This window comes from Nannobrachium achirus, assembly GCF_963921795.1.
Source record: "Nannobrachium achirus genome assembly, chromosome: 4".
Classification (NCBI taxonomy): Eukaryota; Metazoa; Chordata; class Actinopteri; order Myctophiformes; family Myctophidae; genus Nannobrachium; species Nannobrachium achirus.
This window is the reverse complement of record NC_137813.1, coordinates 2,721,273-2,733,435: the sequence shown is the minus strand read 5'-3', so window position 1 is coordinate 2,733,435 and position 12,163 is coordinate 2,721,273. Positions and strand designations below refer to the sequence as shown.

Below are 12,163 nucleotides of genomic sequence, written 5' to 3'. Positions count from 1 at the left end.
GCAATGGCGAGCGGCGACCGTCAGGTCAGAGCTTCTAAATATGGCACCGACTTGTCGTCGTGTCTTTGGCCAACGACCGTGGTGTGTTTGAGGAGATGCACAGCGCTAACGTGATCCGCCTCTCGCTAGCACAGCGCTAACGTGATCCGCCTCTCGCTAGCACAGCGCTAACGTGATCCGCCTCTCGCTAGCACAGCGCTAACGTGATCCGCCTCTCGCTAGCACAGCGCTAACGTGATCCGCCTCTCGCTAGCACAGCGCTAACATGATCCGCCTCTCGCTAGCACAGCGCTAACGTGATCCGCCTCTCGCTAGCACAGCGCTAACGTGATCCGCCTCTCGCTAGCACAGCGGTAACGTGATCCGCCTCTCGCTAGCACAGTGCTAACGTGATCCGCCTCTCGCTAGCACAGCGCTAACGTGATCCGCCGCTCCCCACAAACTGACGCAGCTGACTGAGCAGTTGTCAGGGTTCCTAGTACACATGTTTACCAATTCATTTCCAAAACTTTTCCAAAACTTTTCCAGAATATTTAACCCGATTTCCAGGACTATAGAACAATAATTCAGCTCGATAACCAGTCGCTTACTCCTATGTGCAATATGTCCAAAGACAGGTAGTGTATGCCAGTGGTTCTCAACCTTTTCAGGCCGTGACCCCCGAAATAATCATATTTGAAGAGAGTTGAGGAATTTTGTATACCACGGTTTTATTGTGAAAATAGCAGATCTACATGCTCACAACGCCTCGCGTTGCGAGGCGTTGTGAGCATGTAGATCTGCTATTTTCACAATTTCTGCCTCTAATATGTGACAATTTGGCCAATGTTTAATTTGTCATTTCAGTATTAACAAAATCAATAACCAAAGACAATGCATAGCTATTTTTTCCAGGACCTTCCAGGACCCTTGATCAATTCCAAAACTTTTCCAGTACTGGAAAAATATTTTTCTAATTTCAAAATATTTCCAGGAATTTGTGTGACTGACTGACAGAGTGACGGACATAGGCTCTGGGTTCTCATACTAAATGCTCCCTGACGGTTGCAACAACAACAACAACAACACACACTCTCACCTTGATGGGTCCCGTGCTGAACTGGATCTTCCTATTGGCCGGCGGAGGCTCCTCCTCCTCGGGCAGCCCGTCGATCTCGTGGCAGCTGCTGATTGGCTGGTACGGCCGCTCGTCATCTTCCTCCTCCTCATCCTCGTCCAGCTGGCTTCCTGCTGAGTCGCTGTAGGCACTGATTGGTTGAATCATTTATTAGACACTGATTGGTTGAATATTTTATTAGACACTGATTGGTTGAATAATTTATTAGACAAAAATGTAGCACAGTACAAGTAGAGTCAATACAATTGAAATATACCGTAGTACTAGCCTCGCGTAGACATGACATGACATAGACATGTACCAATTAAAACTGTTCTATTTCACTAATAATTCACTACAGGGTCTGCAAGAAAGTAGTTCCCAGCTACAAGAAAGTAGTTCCCAGCTACAAGAAAGTAGTTCCCAGCTACAAGAAAGTAGTTCCCAGCTACAAGAAAGTAGTTCCCAGCTACAAGAAAGTAGTTCCCAGCTACAAGAAAGTAGTTTTTTTGCCAACAACACAGGTGCAGATAATTGGTGCACTGTGGAACACTGTGGAAAGAAATGACGCACCTGGGTTTGATATAAACTGATTCAAGGTGTGGGTTATAGTCTCATATACCACAGCAATTAAAGGGAAACCAGCCAATCAGAATCAATGAATGGAACTAGCTGTTTTAGTTGTTTAACCCTGTGTTTACCTGATGTCCACCATGTCAGCTTCACTGACGTCCAACATGTCCGCCTCGCTGATGTCCACCATGTCTGACTCCTCCTCCTTCCTCCAGTCCTCCTTTAGCTCCTCCCCTGTAGGAGAGAAGATGTGCACCCTGGTCAGAAGAGCCGATGTAAACGGCATGAACCTACAGACACCTACAGACACATGAACCTACAGACACCTACAGACATGAACCTACAGACACCTACAGACATGAACCTACAGACACCTACAGACACATGAACCTACAGACACCTACAGACATGAACCTACAGACACCTACAGACATGAACCTACAGACACTTACAGACATGAACCTACAGACACCTACAGACACATGAACCTACAGACACCTACAGACACATGAACCTACAGACACCTACAGACATGAACCTACAGACACCTACAGACATGAACCTACAGACACCTACAGACACATGAACCTACAGACACCTACAGACATGAACCTACAGACACCGGAAGTGGCGGAAGTGCTGCGGTTAGCGGAAGTTACGTCATGCGTTGCAGTCCGTTTACATAAAGAGTGTAGCTCTTAACTCGCTCTTAATAGGTGTCCTTTGGTCAGAATCCATGTTTTTGTTTGGATATTCTTTATTACGAGCGCAACCGATGGGTCGGGAGAGGTAGAACAGTTTTTTTCACCAAGCAGGGAAAATGAAAAAACAATAACATCCTGTGAAATTCTCCCAGGGGAAGTAGCACCATTTCATGCCGTTTCAGCCTATGGTCTTGACCAGGCAGTGGCGAAATTAGACCTTATTCCCCATGGGTTTTCGGATCAAGGGGGGCCTGATCTGTTGTCTTTGCGCAATTTAAGCACAAACTACAATGATTACCCCTAATATATTGGAAATTACTAAATACATATAATATCCTAGAATGAATTTATGTAGATATGGGCGCATTGGGCGTATATTTTTATTTAGGCCTATTAAAAACAAAATGTATTTTCGCCACTAGGGGCTTTTTTAAAAACCCAAAAACCCTATCAAATTACGCTTGCGTGACCAGGCTTTTCTCTTCACAGATAGTGAGCCTCAGAACAAAGCTAAAGCGCTGTGAAGGTCGCTTGAGCCGACTCGCCCCCGTTCGAGTTACATCCCGACAGGGACAGAATAGTAAAGCATGTTTGGGTCACTCAAAGTGCCTCAAAAGCCATGTTTCCATAAACATATTCGAATTAGGGAAGCAAATTATCAGAAATGTGTATTAAGACAAAGCGAATTTAGCCCGTTTCCATTAAACTGATGAAATGCGATTCTTGTCAGATCCTGCCTGGGTCCGTCTGACCGATGTGCTGTAAATACTTCCCGCGGGCTTGGCTTTGCACACAGTGCCCAGAGCTGGGATGAGGCTGATTTTTTTCAGACCGAGAGACGTGAGGGCACTGCTGTGACTCACTGCACACTCATCCTGCAGCGTCGCAGATGCGAGCTGCTGTGAGCTTGTAGATCGGCCACTTTTCTTTTGGCACGCGCAACACGGTGTGATGACGAAGGGTCACTCTGTGTGTAACAACCGGTTTGTTTTGTAGGCTAACGCTAGACAATGGACGTTAATTAAGCGGTGGGGGAAAGTGTTATAGGAGGACGATATGGACCAGAACGTCATAATTTATTCGCATTTATTGTCTGACCCATTTCCATTCACAAATGCACATTCAGTTTATTCGATAAAGGCTCAAAATCCACCTCCTCCAAGCGGATAAAAGTTTTTGCGGATAATGAAAGTTTATTCAAATTTTGAAGTGTTTCCATAAAAAGATTTAAGCGCAAAAGGCTTAATGCGCATTAAGAGGATTTATGGAAACGCCACTAAAGTGACTACTGGCCAATCACAGTGCGACTTGTCCTGCACTTCTTGTATACACCAACACAGCGTTCTGTCATCAGCGCGTCATAGCTGGGGCGGAGTCAAGCGTGGGGGAAAACATTACACCAACCCCCATTAGTAGAATGGATATTTCCGTGTTTTTCCGTGTTTTTCAAATACGATTTTTTAATAGTATAGTGATGTTTTAATTAATTGCAATGTCTTACATTGATTCCTTGGTTGCCAATGGACAAAAAATGATGCATTTAAAATTAAACAGCATTGGGATTTGGGATTAAATATTGTCTGATATTATTAAGGACTGGTCGCATCATCAAAGACATGGGTTATCTAGACTATCCGATTGGTATTAGACATTTTCTATATGATAAATTAAACTTATCGTATCAAAAAACGAAAAGCATTAATTAACCAATGATGGTTCTAGAGCACATTAAATCAATTCCAGTTGTCTACAGCCATTAAAGGAGTAGTTCACCCCCAAAATGACTTTTTTTTTTATTGATTAGTGTGGTTGCCAGGGCAACCACATTATTACTCTGGGGAATTTTGCAGTTTTTACAATTCTTAGTCTCATTGACTTGAATGGGAAACTCCATATATAGTGAGTAACTTTTAGGTATCTGACCTTTCCCATTGACTTTGAATGGGAAACACCATATATAGTAAGGTAACTTTTAGGTATCTGACCTTTCCCATTGACTTTGAATGGGAAACACCATATATAGTGAGTAACTTTTAGTGATGTAAGAGTAAGGTAACTTTTTAGGCAACCACACTCGCAATTTCCCAAATTGCAATTTCTCTAGTTACTCATGCCATGGAGACTAGAGTTCAATAATATTTTTTGTTTTTTGTCGCATTCCTAAGAATCAAATGCTGTATTGTTCATGTCAATTTAGATCAGGAAATTCAGCACTTCTTGGCGTTGGCCGTCAGTCAAACCCATATCCTGGACCTTTCCTAAACTTTAAACTGGAAGATTGAACACCACCAATGATTCGAGACAGCGACCACGCTACATTACCCTTGCAGACTATGGTTGCTGTTTCGAATCCTGGGTGGTGTTCGATCTGCCAGTTTAAAGTTTAGGAAAGATTTGTGCCAGTTTAAAGTTCAGGAAAGGTCCTTCCATCTTTCTGTCTGTCTGATCCCCTCTCCGTTCTGCCCTCTGTCTGTTTTGTTTGAGCTTCTGGTCTGGACTGCATATTATTTTTCTCTTCTATTCACTCTTTGACTGCCACCAAGCTGTTAATGGCCAGGCTGTTTGTCTGACCTCCTGTCTGTTCTCCCTCTGTCTCCCCCTTGCTTTATAACCCACAAGAAGCTCTATTTGGCTCTATCTGTTTTCAGACAGCGACATTTAAGAGTTTCTCCTGCATCTCGGCTACTCCAAATGGAGTTTCTGGTGACACATAAATGTGCACATGAATGTGCACGATAAATTGTTATTTGGTCTGGTCAAGGATACTAACAAACCTGGCTGGTATGTTGCGCATAATATACTCCTGATGGTTTTAACCGACATAAAAAGTCTGACCAACCGCATATCCTGGAACTTTCTGGCGCAAATCTACGACCACCCAGAATTCAAGACAGCGACCACGCTACATTACCCCTGCAGACTACGATTGCTGTTTCAAATCCTGGTTGGTGTTCAATTTGAGCCGGTGTAAAGGTCAGGACACACGAAAACCTTATATAGTCTGAGCAGACCTCCAGACTGACATCATACACAACAAAAATAATATTGCCATGCATGCCTATCAACACTGATTCGCGCAGGCGCCCTTGCAGGAATTAGTTTGCACCGCTCACTTCGCACGGGTGCGATTTTTGATATTATAGTAAGTTTAATTGATCATATATTGTAATTGTGTCTACCAGGTGATTAAATACATAATGTGAACAGGTTTTGTAGCATAGAGGGAAGAGGGGGACCCACGGGTGCTTATTGTGCAACTTTGACGCATGCACGGCAGCAATATCAAAAAAACAAAAGGCCATTAATTCAGCAATGATGTTCATGGAACACGGGAAGGACACAGGAGGAGGATGCCATTGTAAGTGTATTAGGCAATGGGAATGGATTTACATATAGGTCTATCTATTGACGACTAATGGGCCTGGCTGTTGGTTTTATATTGTGGCACGTTTAATTGATCATATCTCATATTAATATTAGTGTCTCTACCAGGATTGAACACTGCATGTGCAAACATGTTTTTTGTAACACAGGGAGTAGAGTAGATGGAGAGAAAAACAGATCTCCGATCTCATCTCATGCTTGTGTAACTTGGAGATAGCCTACAGAAATGATAGATCTCCATCTCAGTCAGTGCTTGTGTAATTTGCGGGGAATATATTAATCTGACTCTGATTACAAACCACTTGAATGCCGACTTCTATATCCTATATGCCAGGGAGAACATTAATTGCGTTGCGAGCTTGTTGATTTTTGGCACTGCATAGATTGGCAAAAATAGATTTGGTGTAGTAGACTGAGTATGTGGTCAACGTAAAGAGTAAAATTGGGTCCTGTTTTATTCCAGAGGTTTTGAAGAGGCAGGAGTAGTAGTTTAGACGAGGTGGCGAGGTACAGTAGCTCCGTGCAGCACAGCGGTGAGTTAGCCAGTCATTCATAATAGGCTTGTTATCTTAACTAGTCCTTACCCGTTCAAAGATATGAGCTCCGAAATGATGTGCAGTGTGTGGGTTATGGGGTGTGCACTGTGCACACAGTATATGAGGGATGGAAAGTAACTTTCTGGTGCTTGCATGATAATATGTAGGAGCATCAATGTAAGAAATACCCGTTTCGTTTAAAGGCTACAGAGATACTGTGTACCGATCTACATGACAACATCTGAAAGAGGGCCAGCCAACACCCCCCCCCCCCCCCCCCCCGCCCACCCCGCCCACACACACACACACACACACACACACACACACACACACACACACACACACACACACACACACACACACACACACGCACGCACGCACGCACGCACACACACACACACACACACACAGAGCTGGTTAAACATGTTGCCCCATGCTAGATGCAGAATAGATATGCCTCATGCTAGATGCAGAATAGATAGTAGTTACACCATAAAAATGCTAATATACAGCATATGATTTGTGAAAGTGACAAACGGGCTTCACAGTTATGTCAGGTGTGTTCATATGCTAATGGTGATGCAATTTCAGATCAATTGCTCCAGCCACTGAGGAGAAACGCTGTGACAGACAGACAGACAGACACTCACTCAGACAGACATTCGCAAAATTATAGTATAGATAATAAGTGAACTTTCGGCGAGTGATTGCGTTCCAGAAGTCCTTCTGATCGATTTTTCTTGGCTGTCGAGTGTTTTATCGTCCAAAAAAATCGCTCTGAACGTGATTAAAACGATAGTGTACTGTGTACGCTGTATTAACTACATGGAGAAAAGTGCATCGTTTTCCCCCATGCTAAAAGCGGATGTGACGTTTATGGGCGTTCCTTTCTAGCTCCGTGTTGGTCTATAGGAGATAAGTTAAGATCCTCCTCTCCTCTCCTAGGACTGACCATAGACTGTATAAAAGATATGGACAAAGCGAAGCCATTGGTTTCTATGCAGCGCAAATGACACAATATGGGTCCTTGGCTTTGGTGTTGCCATCATAGATTGTAAAAGCACCAGAGGATGCTATTGGCTGCCAACGGTAACATGCAACCGCAGGGATACTTGGGAGAATGTGGTTGGAGCCTCTCGAAATACAGCACACGAAGAAGAACACAGCCGGCTGGTATCAGTTTAGTTGGCCACGCCCCCCGCAACTTTATCATCAATTTTAACATAAATGGGACCTTATTTTCACAAAACGCATATCATGGTGATTGAAAGGCAGTTTTTTACTAGTGATAGGAACCATAAAGTATTTATGAAAATGTTAATTAAGGTTAGAAAACGAAAGGGGAAAATGAATGGGGTCCAATGGAGAACAATTCTTTTTGCGACTGGCCGGGGGGGGGGAAACAGCGCAACTAGCGGCCAATCATAGGAAGTTTTAGTTCCGTATTGGGCTCATTTTAAATCGGTGGAACTATGCCCCCGGGACAGACCCAAGACAAAAATGGCCGCGCAACATCAGGAACTGGATGGAAACATGCCAACATCAGGAACTGGATGGAAACATGCCAACATCAGGAACTGGATGGAAACATGCCAACATCAGGAACTGGATGGAAACATGCCAACATCAGGAACTGGATGGAAACATGCCAACATCAGGAACTGGATGGAAACATGCCAACATCAGGAACTGGATGGAAACATGCCAACATCAGGAACTGGATGGAAACATGCCAACATCAGGAACTGGATGGAAACATGCCAACATCAGGAACTGGATGGAAACATGCCAACATCAGGAACTGGATGGAAACATGCCAATAAAGCTCTGTTGAATTGAAGTGATAAGTCCCGGGAAAAGACACGCTGTGATTGGCCAGTAGTCACTTTAGTCTAGTAGGAAAGGGGGGCTCCACGCGCATAGGGTGGACTTTTTTTCACCACCTGTTTTTTCTTAATCTTTAAAAGATATATATTTTAAGATTCTGCCAGGTAACAGGCTGAAATATCATCCCAAGGGGTTCATTTTTAATGATTTCTTGCACCTACCCATTCACTTACTGTACAGGAAAAAGACCCCCCTAAAAAATCTTCTTATAGCATGTGAGGGGTCAAACTAGGTTATGATTCCGAATCCATTGTAAGCATTTGTTTTGCACAAAGAACATTCCTTGGGCTAAAAATGGACGCCAGAAAAACGGGAAAAGTGGTGACTCATCACTTTTCACCACAAAACCATAGTTTTGTGGGGCCGTTTCTTTCGATAATGACATGAAAACTACATTTCTGTTTTCCTAGATTAGAACATAAAAACTACATTTCCCTACCTTGCTCCTCCTCCCCCTTCCTCTCTGGCTCCGCCTCCTGCTGGGTAGTGGGAGGAGTCTCTCTCTCTCCGTTCTCCAGGGGGGCGTGGCTTCTGTCCAGCGACGCGTCATGGTGGCCTGGAAACACTTTGACCATTATTTTATGCTTGAACTATTGGAAAACAGCAGATCTACAAGCTCACAGCGCGGCACCGAGTGCCGCGCTGTGAGCTTGTAGATCTGCTGTTTTTGAAAAATAAGGCAAAATTTGCCCCCCCCCCCCCCCCCCCAAGAGGCAAATATTTCAGTTACAAATGTTCGCTTTTAAAAACATATATTCAAAGATTTTCAAAGAATTTCACGATTTTTCAAAAAATAGCAGATCTACAAGCTCACAGCGCGGCTATTTTGTAATAGTTAATGCATAAAATAATGTTTAAAGTAGGGCTGGGATGCGATTAAAAAAATAATCAAATTAACTACAGGCTTTGTAATAAAGTCTTGGTTGGTGCATCGCTATGATCGGTATGCCCGAAACTGAAGGTTCTGCGGTGCAAAAACTAAGTGCGATTAAAATGCGTAATTTTTTTTTAATCGCGTTCATTTTCTGAAATTAATTAATCGCAATTAACTCATTCATAGCCAAGCCACGAGTTTCCTGAGTTATTTCAGTACCCCCAGAATGCCACAGCCCGAGTTTCCCGAGTTGGCAGCCATTTTGAAAAAAATGGCTGCCAATTTTTTTTTTTTTGCATTTTTAGCCCCATAACAAACACATCTTTCAAAATGGCAGTCATGTTTGTTTGTTTTGTTTGACTTTGAAGGCTTCTATCTCATGAATGCCTGAACGGATTTCCAAGCGGTTTGAAAGCTGTGAAAAAGTACTACACATATGGTGCATGATCTAGGCATGGGCGCGCACGATCCGTGCACTAAAAATGTATCCGTGCACTAAAAATGTATCTGTGCACTAGAAATTGATCTGTGCACTAAAAATGTATCCGTGCACTAGAAATTGATCTGTGCACTAGAAATGTATCCGTGCACTAGAAATTTATCCGTGCACTAGAAATTTATCCGTGCACTAGAAATTTATCCGTGCACTAGAAATTTATCCGTGCACTAGAAATGTATCCGTGCACTAGAAATTTAGGAACGTGGCAGTGAGGAACTTGGGGGCCATTTTGAACAGGCAATGAATGAGTTAAGTCCCAGCCCTAGTTTAAATTAGTTCCAGGTCAAAATGAAAACTACATCATGTGTTTTCCCCCTACCTTCCTCCTCCTCCTCCTCTGCCTTCCCCTGTCTCTCCACCAGGGGGGCGTCATGGTGGACGTCGGCCTGCACCAGGCGGGACGCCGCTGACTCCGCCCCCTCGCCGCCCCCGCCGGGCCGGGGCTCCGACGCTTCGCTCTGATTGGTGGCTTCAGCTGTGGGCGGGTCCTCTCTGGCCTCCTCCCTCTCTGAACCCTGAGACCCCGAGACCCCTTCTTCTGCTTTACCTGGAGGACCCCCCCTCACCTGAGAGAGAGAGAGAGAGAGAGAGAGAGAGAGAGAGAGAGAGAGAGAGAGACAGACACATTACAGACAGACATTATTGTGGGCTCGTCTGAGAGGCGAGACCAGTAAGTTACACCAAATCTTTATAGACCAAGGTTATTCTCCTCAAAGAAATAGCTCTAGATAGACGGTAGGGTTTCATATTTTCCCGGATTTAGCTCATTTTAAATCCCGGGAATCGAGACCTTCTCCCGGGCTCCCTGGGATGTCCCTTTAATATACAGTATATACAGTATATGTTACAGTCAGTTTGGGTAACTCAGTGAGATTGGGGTTTGGGCTGTCAAGGCCAGAAAGTAATGTTTTGCCACTCAGTAGGCGTTCCTGCATAACCTCCTGGTATGATGATGATGTCTATTATTTTTATTGATAGGAAAGATAACAGGCAAACGTTGATCAAAATAAAATAAGCTAGAGGTCTCCACCAGGTCAGGTAGGTCCTGGTGGCGCTAAAAAATGGCAATGTGACGCTACATGCATGATCTGAGGCATTTTGATTACAAAAATGTGTTTGGCAAAAGTCGACCTGCTGGTGGCGCTATAACAGGCCAATGTGAAAAGAGTGGCATTTGTTGATCTGACAGATCCGTGTTGATCACACGACTGTAGAGATACTGTCAACCGACTTGCGTGATTTTTGGACCAAATCTGTAGGAGTGCGGGCAAAAGTTAGTTTAGCAATAAACTGCCTCATGCCATGGTGTAGAAGAATTGTTATGTTGATCAAAGTGTGCCTGTTATCTCTCCTATGGCACCACGTCAATACAACAAGGAATTGTGGACAAAACCTTAGCCAACGACAACTAAATATTCTTCTAAGTCTTGGGTCTGAGAGGCTAAATGTCATCAAAAGGTGGTTCTGTGGTTCACATTCAGAATAAATAATGTTCCTCGATATGAAAAGGGTTGAAAAACCACTGCTACAGAATAAAACCAACCTTGGGGTCCAGTGGAGGAGGGAGGGGGGGTTTGGGTGGTCTGGATGGGGGGGGCGTGGGGGGGCTCTCTGCCCGGGGCAGAGGGGGGTCCGAGTCCCCCCTCTTCTCAAACACAGCGCTCAGCTGCTGCACCGTGGGGCTGACGGCCTCCCCGGACCCCCCCTCCGAGGGGGGCCCTAGTTCCCCGGACCCCCCCGAGGGAGACCCTAGTTCCCCGGACCCCCCAGAGTGGGGCCCTAGTTCCCCGGACCCCACCGATGGGGGGAGGGGGGGCTCCAGGCCCCCCGAAGAGGGGAGGGGGGGCTCCAGACCCCCAGAGGAGGGGAGGAGGGGGGGCTCCAGGCCCCCCGAGGAGGAGGAGAGGGGGTCGGGGTCGTCGTCCAGACGGTCCAAAGCCTCGGTGGAGCCGTTGAAACGAGCCACCACGTCCAGGCGGCCATCTTGGAAGCCAGAGGCGCGCTCCTTCTTCAGCAGGATGCGGTTGGTGGCAGCCTGCTTCTCCTGACAGACAGACAGACACACACACACACACACACACACACACACACACACACACACACACACACACACACACACACACACACACACACACACACACACACACACACACACACACACACACACACACCATACCTTGACTGGTACGACTGTTATTGAATAGAAAGCTATCTTATTTGCCATTATGCGGTTTTATTTTGAACATAATGGCATGGGAACTGGACTTTTTATAAGCTAAATGCTGTATTCAGGGGAAGGGGGTCCTTGGCTTCAGTATAAGGGGGTCCTTGGCTTCAGTATAAGGGGGTCCTTGGCTTCAGTATAAGGGGGTCCTTGGCTTCAGTATAAGGGGGTCCTTGGCTTCAGTATAAGGGGGTCCTTGGCTTCAGTATAAGGGGGACTGCAGCCCAAAAGGTTTGAAAACCAGTGCTATCAACTATTGATCCAGTGATGATAACACTGTGATAGTGTTATGTATTACTACAGTATAAAGTATTGATCCAGTGATGATAACGTCACAAGCACTGTGACAGTGTCATTTCTTCCACTCAGCCAACATTATAAAATTC

General features: G+C 45.0%; 1 protein-coding gene across 1 annotated transcript in view; it reads right to left on the bottom strand.

The window, feature by feature from the left end:
- Positions 1-12,163, bottom strand: part of LOC308284382 (neurabin-2-like) — a gene marked incomplete at its 5' end in the record, with an annotated part of 63,155 nt that overhangs the window by 40,997 nt on the left and 9,995 nt on the right. The window contains 5 exons of the mRNA XM_080724981.1: positions 1,079-1,247; positions 1,798-1,903; positions 8,620-8,736; positions 9,873-10,119; positions 11,097-11,597. Of these exons, the coding sequence (XP_080581107.1) occupies positions 1,079-1,247; positions 1,798-1,903; positions 8,620-8,736; positions 9,873-10,119; positions 11,097-11,597 (1,140 nt within the window). The remainder of the gene's footprint in view (positions 1-1,078; positions 1,248-1,797; positions 1,904-8,619; positions 8,737-9,872; positions 10,120-11,096; positions 11,598-12,163) is intronic.